The 18,839-nt window shown below is 48.3% G+C and overlaps 2 protein-coding genes across 2 annotated transcripts; both read left to right on the plus strand.

Annotated features, from left to right (window-relative positions):
- Positions 1-774: 774 nt before the first annotated feature.
- PtA15_4A147 (uncharacterized protein) lies at positions 775-2,195 on the plus strand (the record flags this gene model as incomplete). Its single annotated transcript, XM_053168001.1, has 4 exons — positions 775-844; positions 922-1,637; positions 1,719-1,786; positions 1,859-2,195. 4 exons carry the CDS (start codon positions 775-777, stop codon positions 2,193-2,195), a joined length of 1,191 nt encoding a protein of 396 aa, XP_053019254.1.
- Positions 2,196-8,036: 5,841 nt separating this feature from the next.
- Positions 8,037-10,909, plus strand: PtA15_4A148 (uncharacterized protein; the record flags this gene model as incomplete). Its single annotated transcript, XM_053168002.1, has 5 exons — positions 8,037-8,148; positions 8,412-8,529; positions 8,612-8,927; positions 9,010-9,737; positions 9,808-10,909. 5 exons carry the CDS (start codon positions 8,037-8,039, stop codon positions 10,907-10,909), a joined length of 2,376 nt encoding a protein of 791 aa, XP_053019255.1.
- Positions 10,910-18,839: the final 7,930 nt, after the last annotated feature.

Below are 18,839 nucleotides of genomic sequence, written 5' to 3' on the forward strand. Positions count from 1 at the left end.
CAGAGGGCAAGCGGCTACCCGGGCAGCGCGGGCGCCCTCTTCGGAGAGCGTCCCGCGGGGACGCTGAACTTGAGCTGGCTCGGTCGGGGTGTAAAGAACGCGGCTTTTTTCACTTCAAAACCCCTAGATTTTTACTTTCTTTTCTCTGTTTTGGACTTTTTATCTGAATTTTAACTTCTGACGTGTAACTTGAGATAACTTATATTTATAGCAAAGATTTTGTGATGATAAAGAAAAAGTAACAAAATAAATCTCTTAAAGAAAAGGGAAATTACAACGATTCTTTGAAGATATATATATATGAAAATAAGTTTAGATTTTGAAAGAACATCTTTAAGGTGTAGAAACTATAACAATGATTGATCCTTTGTTGTCGTCTAATGAGCGCATCCCTTGATCCGTGCGCGTTGCGTAGAACTTTCGTAGATAATAGGGGGGTTCACAATAGGATAAAAACAAAACTTGAGAGCTAATTTCAAGGCCTTTATGAACATTTTTTTTAAAAATGAAGAGGTTGCTCTGATTCTCAGGGGACACCCAGTCCTGCACATCTTGCCAGATTTTTAAAAATTTGTTGATAAAGGCCTTAAAATTGACTCTAAAATTTTATTTTTATCCTATTGTGAACCCCCCTAATAGAACCCTTTATCTTGATTTTTGAACTTTTTGTTTCATGGTTTCCGACCTGAGTTTGACACGGGGGACCAAGTGAAACCAATACACAGCCCTTCCTTTTTTAAAAAAGGACCCCATCGACCATCGAGCCATCTGCGAATGGCAACGTCTTTATCCCAGCCCAGCGGTAGCATGCTCAAATTGGATGAGCCCTCGTCCGTGAATCCAGGTGAAGTGCCTCAACCGAAAACTGTAAGCAGCCTTTTGTTGCTGACCATCCTCCTCCAATGAGAAACCCAAATATAGAATCCGTAATGTTTAGCGATTCTGCGGGGTCTGTCCGTTTGGAAATTGAGCCAGGGAAAACTCCAGCGAAATCGATGAAGCCAAAAGCTCCTGAGCCTCAGCTACCCCATCCAATATCGTCCTTGACACGCTCGATAGTCGAGTTTGCCAAGTTTATGATGGGAACCACGGGGCGCGATTATCAGCTTCCCGATCCACCGACAACCGAGGAATTGAAATACTTCGAGTTTTGGAATATTTCGATCCAGAATAATCAAGACACCCAAGCAACACAGAGGCCCCTTCCTCCGCAGATCGCGATCGGTGACGATGTCATCCAGGACAAGGTTGAAAACGACCTCCCAGGGATTGACTACAAGCCCGCACCGATCCCGCCGAACTACGAAATATCCAAGCACGTTAAGCATGAATGTGACGCCCAGTTCTGTTTACGAGGACTACCACGAATCACGTTCCAATGGAACAAGCCGAGCTTAAAGACCTCGCCATGGAATTCTGCATCTGCGCAGATCCTGGCCGATCAGTGGCACAGCTGGTACCTGGAAAAGCGACATTACTCTCGCTCGACTAAGCTCAAAGTAGATGCCCGGGCTGTCATTGCCAGATGGCTCAAAACCGCGGCCGGAAAGCAGCGCCGAATAACGAAAGAAGAGTTATCTCTACGAGAGTTCAGGTTGGACCACTTCAAAGAACAACACAAGCAGGCACGCAGACAGGTCAATGCGCTTTTGATCTTCTTATCCCACAGTTTTCAGATTAACCTGACCCTGCTCCCGTGTTCAAAAATACAATTGTAGATTGGCCTATCTCGCCGTATGACCGCTCATGCTTGTTTTCCCAAACACAAGAACTTCTTTTCTAAACTGTATGAAATGGAAGTGGTTTCGGATTATGATTACGAAGCGGACGATGATGATGATGAGGCCCCGCCAACCAGAATCCTTCCCTATTGGCGCAGCAAGGTGCTAGGCGATCTGTCACACGAGTTGGACCTGGCAGCAATCCAATTGGCCAGTCCTGAAGAGAAGCCTACGATCTCAAAACTCCTTCAACGCCGAGAAACTCGCGACGCAACCGAGTTCGAAGCTTCTCTCGAAAAAATCCCCCTCGAGGCTTTCACCGAGTGTTTTAGTGATGAGTTCCTCCAAGATACCTCCGTTCTCGAGCGCCGTCAACTTCAGATCAATGAGACCACCCAACCTTACTCATTATCTCAAGCCCTCGCCGACCTCCAGAAGCTCACTTGTAAAGAGAATGCCCGGCCAATCGACTAGTCTTGTCCTCAAAACAACATCCTGCGCCTCCAGTATGTTGACTTATTCTTGATTGTATGCTTGCTACGTCTGACCGTAATGAATAAACCCAGCTGTGCTTCACCTAGCATGGTGGTCGAATTCCATTTACCCACGCCGCGCTGCGCTACAAAAAGTGCACATTTTAGCGCAGCGCACCTGCGCTACCGCATCAGGTCAATTAGCGGAAGCGCTACAAACTGAGTCAGTCCCCGGCAGGTAGGCGCCCCTCGGGCAAAACGCGAGCCTCCAAAGGAGGGACTTGGGAGTAAGATCATCCGCATTGGGTGCTAACAAAATTTGCATTTGTTGGGTTAAGTTGACAATTTTGGGGAACTTAACACCGCCTGCGATCACATTGGTCTGGGCTAACCCCGGGTCAACAAACCTCAGGCTTGATTTCAGGTTTAGGCCTGCTAGATTTAGCGACCCTGAACCTGAAATTTTAGCCTCAGGCTAGGGCATTTTTGACATCAGTTAGCCTGAACCTGACCTAACAAATGTGCTTGCCCACTTGAGATAGCCTTGGTCAGCTAAGCTGCCCACAAACCCAGGCTTACTTGACCTGAAAATCTAGCAAACAAATGTGGATGCTCTAAGTTAGCCTGGATTAGGGCACTTATTTCCACCCCACAAACACATTGGGTTGGATTAACTGGGGATCAACTTGACTGTGGGCTCCATCTGGAGCTGGTGGGGTATAAGTTTAGCCCCCAATGATAATCCTGGGACTAAATCCAACATGCATACTCATCATGCTAATTTTAAAATAACATTAACAGTCACATGGGATCACCCATGCTAATCTGACTGAGTTGGCTTGTCCTCAAGATTACATAGCTTATTATGATCATAATCCAAGATAGTTATCCCACGCTAATCTAGCCACTGATGTGGATGCTCTAAGTGGTGTGTTGGTGTAATCTGGAACAGGGGGTAGCGGGTGTGCATTACTACAGAGTGCAAAGGAAGCTTGCCTATGTAATTGGGAGGGGGCTTGGGGACTTATGTACAACTTTGGAAGCAGGGTGGAGCGCACAACTTCTGTTGTAAATTCTGCGGCATGATGAGCTGAAAGCGGGGGCTAGATGTAAACCACAGACTGTCCAGTAGCGGTACGGGACCGGGGCAAGCTGTGGTAGCCAAAACGGGCTATGTCAATGGATGTTGTCAAGCTTTTGACCAGAGAGCCCAAAAAGGGGCCGGGGAAACAAGATAAGAATGAAGTGCAATGAGATGGAATTATCTTACTGGATTACAGGAAAAGAGGGAAAAGAATGGATGGGGCTTGATTGCTATGGACTAGGCTAGGGATTATGTAGACCAAGGACAAGGTATCAAAATGAGAGTCTGAAACATAATGAATGAGGAAGAGTCTTGAACTCCGTGATACATCAAATGAATATAAATATGTACCAGACAGAGAACACAGCACCATAGGATAAGCAGAGTTAGGAGAGTTGACATGTCTAATCTAATCTATTCAGGGTTCAGAGCATCAGAATCTGTGGACAATTTAGCCCGGGTTGGGGCACTTAGTCCACCCCCACAGACCCAGAGCTCTGTTTGGAGCTAGTGGGGTCTAAATGTAGACCCGCTAGTCCTTGGACTAAACACACATTGAACATTCATCATGCCAACAGGCATGAACTCTATGTGTTTAGGTTCCAAACACATAACATACAGGCACCTAAACACATAATCTCCAACAGCCGTGGACCTTCTAATCTGCACCAATGTGGTTGGCCACCTTATTCCAAGCATAATCCAAGCTAGTTAGTCCACATTAAGTTAGCCAACAATGCTGATGCTCTCAATGACTAAAGGATAGTAATACTGCATACATGACCTTCTACATAATGTGAGGAGCTTGTAATTTTTGTAAAGAAGCTTTAGAGGATAATCAGTAGAGGGGAAGTAACACGGGATTGAGGCAGAAGCAACGGTGGGTCATTACTTTACTCTACAATAACCAGGGCTGTAGAGTAAAGTAGCAAACTATGCCTAACATTTTTACAACTATTTTAACACTGGCAGGCAGATAGCCACATCATGGTTATTGTAACTGTCCTTTTTTGTACAGCTGTTACTAGTAAAGTAACACGTTATTGAGAAAAGTGATGTGTTATTGAGCAATGAAGGGTCAAATTAGCCCTTATCAAGCAGGGCAACACTCTATTGACCAAGGAAAGGCCAAATCATCCTTAAAATGGCCTTTTATTGCTCAATATATTGATCAATATCTGCTGCTCTGTGCATAGATATTGTAGCGGCCTTGGAAAAAAACACTTGCCCAGCGCAATATTGATATTGTACCACATTTACCCATGGCTAAGTACCAGTCCGGTTAGCGTAGAGGTACCAAAAATTGCTATGATAACATTATGATATTGATAACCATAAATTAGCGACTCACTGTTGGCAGAAGGAAGAGGAAAGAGATGGCCAAAGGCCAGAAATCCAACAGATGTAGCTGGGGCAAAGTCAGAAAGTGGGATCCCAGCCCATAAGGCTAGACATGGGTGTGGTCCTGGATGATGGGACAAGGAAATAAGACATTGTTCAAAGGCTGTTATGAGCTGTAGCACAGGCTCTCATGGACATAGCTACAGCTTACATGTCATGGACCACACACTCACGGTTTGAGAGGCTGGAGATCCAAGCTCAAATTCCAGATTTTGCAGGGAAATCCAGGTCCCCAAAGCTCTGTGTACTCCCCTCAATGGCTGGCACCGCCCAGTCAAAGAGGGGAGCTAGTCTGTCCTTGAGGTGATATCTGGTGTGATGTGTAGATCTCCGACTGGAGGACATCATTTTGAGAATTTGAATGGAAACCTTGTGTAAATTAAGACCCAAGGGAAATTACAATTTTTCATTGTAAACAGACATCTGGGAGGCCCCAGAACCAACAGGAACATACACCACAGGTGGACTTCTGGAGTTTGAATCCAGTAGAAATACTGGACAGTGGCAAAGACCGAAAGCCAATTGGAATGTGTCCGACATGGTCAAAAAAACAAAAGCCAATCAGAATGCTTCCGGTATGGTTGAAGGACCGGAATCATTCCGATTGCAATTCGGGTTAAACCCAAACCCAAAAAAAAGATTTGCATCAGAATGAAGTTGAAAAAGTTTTGACTGCATTCCAGGAAATACAGACTGGAATCTCATTCCAGTATTTTTCCTGGATTTTTCCCGGATCAATTGTGTACAGCCATTCTCAAAAAGCTTGCGGTTGGGTAGGCCCAAATTTTGGACTTCTATTTTCAGCCTCAAAGCCTGTATAGCCCCTGTATGACAGGCTGCATACAGTAATGTGATTGTAAGAAAATCACTGCTTTCTTTGTTTTTAACTTTGGGGCCTTGAGGGTTGGACCATCGGAATCCTGGACCAATTTTACACTCATCAGACCCTTCGCCACATCCCCCTCTCCTGCCCTGTGGCCAGCGCGGCACCCTCATCGAGCCAAACAGCCGCCCAAAGGGATTTTAACTGCCTGTACAGTGAAGCTTTACAGGGCTGTGGCTGAAATAAAAAAAATCTTTTTTTGGCCTCAAGGCCGCAAGCTTTTTGATAATGGCTGTATATGACTGATCAAGCCTTGCAGATGCAGGCTCAGATACACAAATCACAACATTCATTGTATGGTTTGTCTAGTGTATATGGTCAAGCAGCTCCGGTGGGGGCAGATCATGAGCAACATTCTGCTGGTTCAAACCCCCCTTTTGGCTAGGCAATTTGTTTGGTCCTCATTTTGAGCCAATCACCACCCGCCACAGCCCGGAACCATTCCAAATAGCATTCATAACTAATTTGGAAGGGCGTAGGCAATCCATGATATTTTTGGATTGCCCTCCAGTAGATTTCCAGGAAAATTCCAGTGGAAACGCCAACTGTCTGACAACGGTCTCCCCTTGCAGGCCAACACCTTGAAATGATATTGGTTACAGCCATTCTTGAAAAGCTTGCGGGCTCAAAGCTGATTTTTTTTTTTTTTCAGCCACAGGCCTGTACAGCTTCACTGTACAGGCAGTCAAAATCTCTTTGGGCGGCTGTTTGGCTCGATGAGGGTGCCGGGCTGGCCACAGGGCAGGAGAGGGGGATGTGGCGAAGGGTCTGATGAGTGTAAAATTGGTCCAGGATTCCAATGGTCCAACCCTCGAGGCCCCAAAGTTAAAAACAAAGAAAGTAGTGATTTTCTTACAATCACATTACTGTATGCAGCCTGTCATACAGGGGCTATACAGGCTTTGAGGCTGAAAATAGCAGTCCAAAATTTGGGCCTACCCAACCGCAAGCTTTTCGAGAATGGCTGTACCAACCGAAATCATTTCAAAGAACTTCACCCGTGGTGTACCCCTCATATCCCGGCTTGAATTTCCCTTTCCTCTCCTTGTTTCTCCTTTCCTCTAAACCTTGTTCAGTTCTGTTCCCCCATTCCCCATAACACTGGATGACTTCCCGTCAAGATCTGCGAGCCTCCCAGAAACGGTTTAGAGCCCAAAAAGCTAGATTTCCCTGTGAAAATCTGGAATTTTCGGGTCTAAAGCGGCATCTGGGAGGGTCCCAGATCCCACGGGAAGTCACCCACTAGCATCATTGTAGTTGTGTTTGATCAAATTTGTTGTGTGCTTCACAGAGATGTTCCCTAGATTCATGGTGTGCAATGCCATAGGCCAAAATTCCCTTTTTTTTAAAAAAAAAAAAAAAAGTCCAAGAAGATGATCTGATGTGAATGGAGGACTTCCCGTCAGCTAAATTGCTTAATCTAGAGGGACAGGCTAAACCTTACTGGCTGGTGAAAATTGATTGATGTCACGTTTTCACCAGCAAACAAGGTTTCTCGGCCTCCTCTCAATCAAGCCTTTTAGGCGACGGGAAGTCCTCCAATACCTTCCAATACCCGTTTTACACATCTGTTTCTATCTACGGTCTGACGTTGCAGATTTGTGATCCATATTTAGGTTGACCCGGGTTAAAACACTGTCAACCATGCCCCTGCCCTCGCGGGCAGCCTGCTGAGATCGCCTGTCCTGGGTAGAAAACGGGATACAAATGTTAAGCGCAGCCATAGGGAGTACATGGATCCCTCGTGGTTGAGGAGATTGTACACATGGGATATATTAAAGCCACCTACTGTAACAGAATCACATGCATTTTCCATTGGCAATAGGAATCTGCTCCGGCCCAGATTCGGCCAGGTGAGCTCCGTGGTCCCGATTCCGATTGCCCAATCTCTCGCCGGTTTTGCTCTCTAGATCTCCAAAAGACTCTTCAGGCCTCTTTCCGTCTCCCAGACTTTCCTCCTTCTTTCGATCTTGGCATAGCAATTCACCAACAAAACAGGAATCTGATGTCATTTAGCTGAACTCACCCGCCCGATTCCAACCACCGGTTTACAGTTGTGGTTGCTCGCCTAGAATATCCAGAATCAGCTTGGGCTTGGAAGTTATCCGCAGGGACAAGTTTTTCCCAATCAAATTTGACTTGTTGCAAGTATGTAATTTGTAAATATGATGTAGTGGCCAGAGATCAGAAGAAGTTAAAAAGCAGGCCCATACGATTCTTAAATGGCATATAACTCACTCAGACGCTTTCGCGTTTATCATCCATAGTATCCAACCCCGTCGTTACGAGATTCTTCCAACGATCCTTACCGGGTGCAGTCCTCCCCACAGGCGCCGCACCTAAACCTTCCTTTCCTTACCTGCCACTTCGCGACGAATTATTGTTTTGTAGACGCTGCATAGTGTACCCGGCAATTCACGTTTGACTTCGATCCGAGTCCCGACTGACGAAGCCCGTAGCGCGCTCATTTGAGGATGTCGACCGGAGATGGTGATGACTTGTTCGATCCCTTCTGCCGATCTGTGGCCCACTCCGACCGAGCTTCCAGCACATTAGCGAATGGTGGTAGCCGCGTAGATGCTCAACGTGGGTCCCGCTTAACCTTTGTTTCTTTGTTGCTCCCTTTAAAAAAAATTCAGAATTGCGATCACCTTCATCCTTCATCTGCGTGCATCTCCCGATCCCATCAGCGGACCTCCCTGCAGTCCTCTCTATCAACAACTTTGCTCTGCGGGAGACGCCACTTTGTTTTCCCGCCGTCCATTTTCCCGACTCTGGCCCCCACTTCCCTTGTCTCCCCCCTCTTCAATTTGACCCACTCTTTCACGACCCGTCTCCCTCATTATTAGAACTCCCCCCTTGCCTTCCCCTCCAGCGCAAGAGCAGTGCTACATGGGATCCGGCCCGCGACAGTGGCTTTACGAAAATCGGTAACGAATCTATACATACCTCTGGGAGTATGGTCGCGTCAGCATTTTCAGTCCATTTTTCTTTTCCCCCAATGTCTCATCTTCATTCCTGCCCCCGCCCCCCTTTGTATAATATATAGGCTCGAAAAACTGGACGAGAGAGAAATTGAAGGTATCGGCCTAGTGCGCCCCTCCGCTACAAGGGGGCTTGCCTCTGAGAATAATCCACCCAATCTCAGGTCTCCACCTCCTGGCCAGAAAATCAGACAGCGGAAGCTGCTCATCAGTCTGGGTGGTCTGGCATTGATAGTCGCAATCATCATCATTGCAACGGTGGTCAGCTTGCGGAAATCTCGGCTTGGCGACTCTGGCACAGTCAATCGCGCGGATGGTGCGATTGTCACTGCTTCAGGCGATTTACTCAAGCTGTGGGGCGGAAACGGCGACAAAATTACAGTTCAGCTCAACCGTTTGACTTGCCTCATGACCGTGAAGTTTCGGATTTGCTGATTCTTGTTGTTGCATCATTATCTTCCAGACTGATAATGGCACGACCTTCGAGTACAGAAACCCGCTAGGAGGCACATGGGTTGCCGTTCCTTTCAATGATACCGCGAAACCTCAAGCGGATTCGCCGCCCTTGAACCAACCGTGGGATTATTCCAATCGACGAATTCTGGGCGTCAACCTGGGAGGCTGGCTCGTCCTCGAACCTTTCATTACCCCGTACCTGTTTGAGCCCTTCAGCAGCCATGATGCCGATGGCAAGCCGTCCACGGTGGTCGACGAATGGACCCTGTCCACCGCACTTGGCGACAAACTCGCGTCGACCTTGGAGGACCATTACCGCACATTTATCACGGAAGAAGATTTCATGCAGATAGCTGCCGCCGGTCTCAATTGGGTTCGCCTGCCTGTGGGCTGGTGGATGATCGAAACCTGGGACGGGGAGCCGTTTCTGGAAGGCGTTTCTTTCAAGTATTTCCTCAAGGCTCTCCAGTGGGCGCGCAAGTACGGCTTGAGGGTCAACCTTGATCTGCATGCGGTTCCGGGCAGTCAGAACGGCTACAATCACTCCGGCAAACTAGGCTCCATCAACTTCCTGATCGGCTTGATGGGCGTCGCCAATGCGCAAAGGACGTTGAACTACATCCGCACACTCACCCAGTTTATCTCGCAGCCCCAATACGTCAACGTCGTCCCGATGTTCTCTGTCTTGAACGAAGCCCTCACCCAGAAAATTGGCGTGCAACAGATGAGGTCGTTGTCAGTCAGTTTCACTTTCTTTTGGCCCTTCTTCGTCAATTTTTCAGCTTACCAGAAATCCTTTCCTTAGTTACCTTGAAGTATACCAAATGATGCGTGGAATCACGGGGTACGGAGCCGGGAAAGGGCCGATGATGATCATCCACGATGGATTCCAAGGAACCGGGGCCGGGCACACCGGATGGGGTGGATACTTGAAAGGCGCAGACCGGATCGGACTCGATACTCACACATACTTCGCATTTGACAAACAGAGTAACGATTCTCTGGGGTACAATTCCTACAAGCCGTGCACGTACTGGGCCAAAGGCTTCAACCAGACGAACACCGACTTTGGCTTCAATTTCGCCGGAGAGTATTCGCTTGCGGTGAACGACTGTGGGCTCTGGCTGAACAATGTCGGAGTAGGAAGCCGCTACGACGGCACATACCCTAATACCAGCGGCCCCGACACCAAGAATTTTCCCAAGGTTGGATCGTGCGATCCATGGAACGATTACCGGACGTGGAACGCGGACATGAAGAAAAGCATCGCCGACCTGGCCGCCACTTCGCAAGACGCGATGCAAAACTCATTCTTTTGGACGTGGAAGATCTCCCGTTCAGTGCGCACGCCCGACGTCAAGCCCAACCCAATGTGGGATTACCAGCTCGGCTTGCAGCAAGGCTGGATCAGACCCGATGCTAGAGGAAGTGTTGGAGCTTGTGCGGTAGTAGCCGCCCAACAAGGGGCCACCGCGCCAGTCCAGCAATGGGCTGGCAAATTCTCCGATTGGCAGATAGGTGCTGGTTCAGACGCGCCTCGAACCATCGATCCTGCTCAACTCGCGTTGTACGGACAGTGGCCACCGACCCAGATATTCGTACAGCCAGGGGAAAACGCAGTATACCCCGACGTCAACAATCTGCCGCAGTACACGCCGACAGGGACGCCAGTGATCTTAAAGCCGGATGAGCCCAATCCTCGAGATTCCCCCGTCACCGCTTCCGTCGGACCTGGTTCCGGTTGGGCCAACGATGCGGACCGCGCTGGGTGGTATGTTCCCATCAAGGATTGTCAGTACCCGAACCCATGGGCCGCTGGTGGATTGCCAGCACCCACAGCCCCTTTCTGTGCAGGAACAGCCACGCAACCTACCAAAACCTCACCACCAAGTTTCCGAAAACGATGAGCTCTCCCTAAACACACAACTGTTGTAACAATTTCCTCTGACCCCCATATATGTACCTGTCCGCTCAATTGTTTGAGACTCTATTAACGGCTACTAACTACCAAGTTAGCTTACTTACATACTCCATAATAATTGTGTTATCCACTTGAACTCGTGTGTGGGCAAAGTGCAAACCCTCTCAAAGCATGCCTCTTGGGATGAGGCTTTCACTATGCCCTTTGATAGGCTTATTTTGTAGAAAATAACTTCTTGTAGCGCCTGAGTTTGCCTCCAGTAAGAATCTGTTTGAATGTATAGATCTACACATGCCACAAGGTCGATTTCCTCTTTCTACCACTTTCTTTGGGGTTGATTGTTTTTTCCGTACTGATGAACTGTATCTGTACACGTATATGCTTACTTTTATCTCACGTTGCGCTTCTTCTTTTGTTGCCGTGAATTGCGGAAGGTCAAACAAAATCACTGTTTCCACTTCAGCTCAGGGACATCTTGAATCAAATCGGGGCCGGCCCAGCAATTGCCCCCTTTGCTAACTTAACAAAGTCCCTCTATTGGAGGGGGGACAATGTCCCGCAGGGACCCTCCAAAGGAGGGACTTGTGTGCTCAGTCAATCCCGTGGCCTGAGAGAATTAGGAAAATGTCATTTTTCAATCCTTTCTGGACGCACCATTTCTCACTGGGCAATGAAACTTTGGCGGAGCAAAATATTCACAAGATCGTGCAGAATCTTTGTATGTCTATTTCTCAGGGCCTTGGGTGGGCATTGAGATCATCTACTGTGACTGACATGTGCCCGCTTCATTGTGTATTACCCATTTTGCACTGTACAGAATCTGATCAAATCAATGATGTTACAACTCTGATTGTAGCTCAACCAGAAGAGTTGAGGATGAGAAAAAATAGTGGAAGATGGAGACAGCTGGGGCCATCCCAGAAATGAAAATTAGAGCGAAAAAGGTGCAGAAAATCATGCAGGAGATTGGTCTCAAAGAATTCCCCGCCAAAAGGCCTAATTCTTTACTGCCGCGGAGTCGACATAGCCCAATAAGTCCCTCCTTCGGAAGTTGCTTCGCTCCACCGAGGTGGGAATTAGCCAAGTTAGCCCCCTTTGCGTCCACTCAGGCCTGGGAGGACGGGAGGACCCTTGGGCACGCTCTTAGGCATAGCCTGTCGCGTGTGCGCCAGAGCGCTAATCATCTTGTATGATGCTGCTACACATTCAACAGCCTAAGCTGTCTAGGGAGTCCTGGAAGCCAGGAAGTGGCTCCCCGAGACTCCCGTGTACGGGTTGTGGAGAGGAGCGCAACAAGTTTGTTGTTGAACCTCGTCACAGCTCCTTCTCTGACTTCCTAGCCTATCCGAGAGGGCACACACTTCTTGGGTCAAGAAGTCCGGTCCTCCGGATTGGGAGGTAAGGAGAAGAAGTGTGTACGGAGAGTATCTCCTCTCTGGAGCAGCACACACGGGTGTGTGTCGGCAAGGGTGTAAGACCCACTTATCTAGGTCCTGGACCTAGAGCCGAACCCGTGCCGGCTGTCCGTACTATTGTGTGGGCATGGCTAGTCATTGCATGTATCGGTCTATCAGATGAGGACAGGAGGATTCAGGATCTCTATCGGTTCCAGTAACCCGTGAGTTCTTCTAGGGTCCGGATGGCTTCTGCCTTCTCTGTCGCGGAGTATTCCCTGATGTAGAGCCGGTAGCATTCTGATTTCCAGCGTCCCAGCTTGCAGATGTCTTCTTTCGGGACTCCCATCGCGTTCCTGAGAGAAGCGCCTCCTACTCGAAAAGAATGTCCTGATATTCCTTTGTATCCTAGAGATCTCCAAGTTTGCGTGAGGAAATCGCAGACTTTCCTTTTCACTAGGTGTACTCGAGTTCCTGTGTCGTCGTTGTACCCGAAGAGGGAAGAGTCTCGGTGCGGGAGGGCATTGGCCACCCTTCGTCGGATGGCCGCGACGGGGCAGAGCATATGACCAAGGGCCCGCAACGAAATGAGTTGTATCTCCCCTGGTGCCGCGGTCTTGGCCCCTTTTAGGGACAGGGTAGCAGTATCGGCTCCATCAGCGCTACCGAAGGTGACGTCGGATATTAGGATCTCCGCGGTCTTATCTAGTGTCCCGGTTGTTGTAGTCTGTTACGTAATATACCATTACGTTACATCCCACACTGTCATGGTAAGTCATACTGTCATGACTTACCATAGGCATGGGACTTTCGCATGTTTCTCGACTTGACAGCACTATGCTATTACATACATATATACATATATATAGTCTATGTTTCTTCACTTGTTGTATCTCACTATTCCATTCTCTCTGTTCATTCCTCTACAAAATACATACACTCAAAGTGTCAGACTCTATTAGGTTATGAGCAATTTTTCTCGCGTTTTCTCAGTTACAAAGTTATAAAGAGTCTCAGATCAATTTATTCCCCGAAGAAAGAGTTTAGTGAAAAGTTTATATTAGTATTGAAGTGTGTGCAGTGTTTGCAGGTGTATAGTGATAAATTCTAGTGTGAATATTGTTGTGTTGTGCCCGTTTTTTTAGTCTTAAGTGTATAGTTTTTTCGAATCTCTACCCAATACCCCTGAATATCTTTTTCCAAACTCAATCTACCTTATCCCTCTCTCTGCCATGGCCCCCGTCAACCGTTCTCCCAGCTCTATTGCCACTTGTTCCACCAACGCAGCGGCAGCCGCCTCGAGCAGCAACGCGGCCGGAAAACGAGTTGTATGCAGTCCTCCACCAACCTCTGACGACAAAGTTGATACAGTCATGGCACCACGAGAAGAACCACGCCAACATGTGCCTCGAGTCAACCTTACAGACGATGATGCCCCTCTACCTCCCGATTAATCGGGAGGTAGAGGGGCATATATATTTCTCATACGCGTTAGACCCCCGGAATAAGGACCAGATCATCAAACACGCACACCATCTTTTTCCAGAGGCAAAAAAGCTAATTCCGTCGGGTTCCAATTTCCGCACTTGGCTGATGAAAATGGAAGAACTCGCGGATTTTGCTCTTGATTATCGCAACTACTACTTCGAGGATTTTTCCCGTCACCCTGTTGATCACATCGCGCGTGTAATTTTCCGTATTGCGCTTTCCGACGAGATCAAGGAAGACATCAACCACCGCGATTCATGTTACGCCATTATGATCTCCATCCGGCGTTGCTTTACGACGTTCAGTCGTGCAGCCCAAATAAATCGATGGGCAGCTTTGAAGTCCATTCCCTGCGACCAAGGTGTCCCTGCCACTACGGTCGCGGCGACTTATTGACGACGTTTGTTGGATCTCAAAGAATCGGGAGCTTCTCTAACTCAGGATTCTATTTTCGGCATGATGCTTCAAGACTCAATTGCACAGGGGTCGGCTTTACGACAAGAATTCGATTATCGAGTCAACCAGGAGCTGGCTGCTCGACGGCAAATCCCTTTACTGTTCGTCGAAATGATTGATCTTTTAAATGACTGCCAGGAGAAAGTTCGCGGCCGTGAGGCGGTACATTGAAACTCGGTACAACCTTCCACCTTTGAGGCTGAACCAAACCCTGCCCCGCATCGGAACAATTCCATTGAAAGTCACCCTGACAACGTCTACACAATGGCCGCCCGCCCTTCGAAATTCAAACAATCGCCCTCTGCGGTCAGGCACTGTTTTCGTTGTGGATCCAGCAGTCATTTGATTAGTAACTGCCCCGTTCCCCCAGAAGCGGCGCCGAAGAACCCGTCGACTAATCATCAAACTCAGAATCGTCTGCAAACCCCTCAGTATCAAGCTTACTATCCAATACTGGCTCCACCGGTCCCCGGGTACAGTTTTCAGCAATTCTATCAACCAATCGTCCATACAGGCAATAACACGGCCAACACTGGTCGCCCCGCCGATAACTACCGGCCGGTTTATCCGCAAGGTTATCAACCTTGACCTGCTGCTCGGGAAGCATTGGCTGATGTTCCCCCAGATGGACCCCAGATGTTCGTTATGCAGCCGGCGCCTCCGATGTTTAACATGCCTCCTGAAATGTCCCCGATGATAGGTATGCAACCCGCACCGCCCATGTTGTATGCAATGCCTCAAGACACGCCTTTGGCACCCGACGTTCAGCCATCTGCTCAGATGTTTGAAATGGATTGCAATATTGTTTTGACTCAACCTTCTTTTGGCTGCTTGTCCTTTTCTGCCGCGTCCCCCGCTCCTTATGCGGATTTGCCTGCTATTTTTGACACCGGTGCTACTCATCACCTGACAGGTGACAGGTTAGCTTTAACCAACTTTACTCCCCTAAGTAAACCCATACCGCTGCGGGTAGCCACTAATGGCCCTCCTCGCTTCATTACAGCAAAAGGGACGCTGACTTTCCCGGGGGCGACTTCAACCCCTACACTGATCAATGATGTGCTGTACTGTCCCAATGCGGCTCACACTCTTGTTTCCCCCGCAGCTTTACGTCTCGTGGGTTTTTCACTATCTTTTCAGGCTGATTCTTTTTTCATCTCACACGGACGCCACTTATGGACGCGCTCGACTCTCAACCCGGTTTCTAGGAAGTGGGAACTCCCTTCCCCTGCACGCTCGTTTGATCCTCGTCCTGTACATAGTTCATTGTCTCCGTCTGTCATTACTCCTTCCCAAACCAATGTACCCCGCCCTCATTCCGCCTGTGCTAGTGTTGTTGGATCTGTTCATCCGGTTTTGTCTTCGCCACCGACTTCTGCGCCTGTTGTTGTACTATCACATTGTACTGCTCTTCCGTCTGTATCCCCGGTCCAAACATCAAATGTGATAGTAAACAAAGATTACATCCCGTTTGAGTTTTCCGTTCCTGTCGCTACAAACAAGCCTTTTGAAATGCCTCACCTTACTGCAGATGAGTCCCTCCTGCTCCACGTACACCGGCGTTTTGGACACGCTAGCCTCCGAACAATACGGCGTATGATGACTCTCGGTGTAGCTTTAGGGTTACCCAAAACTCTTCCCCGTGGGGAAATCCAATGCCCCTCCTGTATGATCTCCAAAAGCGTTAACCGGAACACTCTCACCTCTGATCGCCGTGATTTTCAACCTATGGACGCATGGAACGTCGACCTGGTTGGACCCTTTGAGCTCGCTGCTCTTGGAGGTGGGTTATATGTCTTGACAATCCGAGATATTGGTTCCGGGTACGCTGAGGCGAAGGTTTTGGCCAAGAAAAGTGAAGCCTGTACTGTTCTTCAAGATACTATCTTACGTTTGGAACGTTGTACTGGTTGATGTCTGAAAATACTGCGTTCCGACAACGGCGGCGAATTCAATAGCAAGGTACTTGGTGAATTCCTAGCCAAAAAAGGCATTACCACCGAACGGTCTGTCGCCTACCATCACTACCAGAATGGTACTATAGAATGTTTCAATTGTACACTGCAAGACATGGGCCGCACAATTCTTTTAGATAGTACTCTTCCAAAAGAATTCTGGGGTCTGGCGTTTGTCTGGGCTTGTTACACTCTCAACCGGATCCCCAACGCGGCAAGTGGTGATGTGACTCCTTTCAAGAGGATTTTTGGTGTTAAACCGAATGTCAACCGTCTCTGGCCGTTTGGTTCCCTAGCTTTTGTGCACGTGCCCGCAGAGAAACGTCGTAAACTGGACGAACGTGCTTTGAAAGGCTATGCTGTGTTTTACCTCCCGGACTCCAAAGGTTGGGGATTTTGGATTCCGGATCTTGGCTCTTACTGCCATTCGGCTATCGCAACCTTTCTTGATTTTCCCAGCTCCATCTCGTCTTCACCCTCCTTTTCATTCGCCGATTCTCTTGTCTTACAACTTGGGAGTTTTGAAGACAAGGTCCTAGTGCAATCACAGGATGAAATGGTTGATATTATCTGCAACACAATCCCGGAAATTCTTGACGCCTTGGTACCTACTACTTACAAACAGGCAACCAAAGATGTCAATAGCGTAAAATGGTTGCAAGCAATAAATGAGGAACTTTCGAATCTCAACCGTCTAGGAGTATGGTCTGTAAAACCGGTTCCCAAGGGTACAAAGATTCTTCGCGCTAAGTGGGTCTTCGCCAGGAAACTGTCTGCCCTCGGGGTAGTTATACGTTTCAAAGCCCGTTATGTGGCAAAGGGTTTCACACAGATTGAAGGCGAACATTTTCACGGTACGTTTGCCCCCACCGCTACGTTTGTATTGATGCAACTGGTCTTGTCCATTGCAGCCATGAATGACTGGCCAGTCCACACTTTCGATTTTGTCGCTGCCTACCTTAACTCACCTATCGATGAGGAGGTGTGGGTGGCGCCCCCGGAAGGCCTCAATGTTGCTGCTGGCCATACCTGTCTATTACATAAAGCCCTGTATGGTACTCGCCAGGCAGCTCGTTGCTGGTGGCAGCATTTATCGGCCACACTCGGACGGCTCGGTTACGAGAGCTCGCAATTCGACAGCAGTGTCTATGTTCTCCGCAGGCGTAACGGTCCATCAGTGATTTGGATACACGTTGACGATGGAATCGTCACGGGTTCGTCTACTCAGATCCTACGGGAACTGGAGTCCGCGTTATCGGACAGCCTGGAAATTAAGTGGTCCTCGTCTCTGTCAGATATCGTTGGGCTTACGGGACCAGCGTGGTTTTAACCTTGGACAACCGAAACTGGTCTCCAAACTTCTCTCATTGCATTGGGACGGTGCCAGTCACGCCAAAACACCTCTTCCGATTGGTAATTTACCGCTTTCATGCAGCGCGGACAACGGTTTAGAAGCGTCCAAATATCTCTCCATTCTTGGTTTTCTCAGTTATCTCTCAGCGGGATCCCGGCCTGATATTACTTTTGGCGTTAATTTCCTGTCACGTTTTTCAAAAAGCCCCGGAATTGAACACTGGAAATGCCTGCATCACCTTGTCAGTTATGTTGCCGCAACAAGGGATCAGCAGTTGATGCTGAAACCGAATGCAGCCAAACCTCGACTAGTCTGTTTCGCGGATGCTAATTGGGGTGGCGAGTTCTCTCGTTCCAACTACGGGATATTAATCTTATTTCATGGCAGCCCCATCCATTGGGTAGCACGACGTCTTGCTACGATTGCGTCGTCCACGGCACATGCTGAATACATGGCACTGGGACATGGGACCAAACAGCTGCTATGGATTCGGCACCTTATCACCGATATGACCGGCTCGGAGACAACCGGCCGCTTGTTCTGCAATAATCAGGCTGCGGTTAAGATTTGCTCCGATGAGGCGTCTAACAAGCGGACCCGGCACACTGATAGGGAGTTTTACATTACAAACCAAGCTCTATTTAGAAAACAGGTATCTCTGAGTTGGGTTGATACAAAGAATCAATTCGCTGACATTTTTACGAAGAACTTGCCAGTTCTCTCGCACCAGTATCAGGTCCGAGTGGTTCTTGGAGCGGTCTCGTCGAGTGGGGGGGTGTTGTAGTCTGTTACGTAATATACCATTACGTTACATCCCACACTGTCATGGTAAGTCATACTGTCATGACTTACCATAGGCATGGGACTTTCCCATGTTTCTTGACTTGACAGCACTATGCTATTACATACATATATACATATATATAGTCTATGTTTCTTCACTTGTTGTATCTCACTATTCCATTCTCTCTGTTCATTCCTCTACGAAATACATACACTCAAAGTGTCAGACTCTATTACCGGTTTCCTCGTAGTAGGTGACTTTGGACAGTCTGGCCATGCCCCAGAATGCAACTATTGCTAGGTCGAGCACCGCTTTCTGGAGTTCAGTGCCTCCGGCTAAGAGATTGGCTAGTCTGACCAAGTGCGGGATCTTGATGGCACCCTTTTTCTCGCGGGGGCTATTTCCTGCGTCTACGTAGGCTGAGGACCTCAATAGGATGGCCACCGTGGCTCGTGTGTCGCTCGGGTAGCGCTCCCTGTGGTAGA

This window comes from Puccinia triticina, chromosome 4A (assembly GCF_026914185.1).
Source record: "Puccinia triticina chromosome 4A, complete sequence".
NCBI classification, from domain to species: Eukaryota; Fungi; Basidiomycota; class Pucciniomycetes; order Pucciniales; family Pucciniaceae; genus Puccinia; species Puccinia triticina.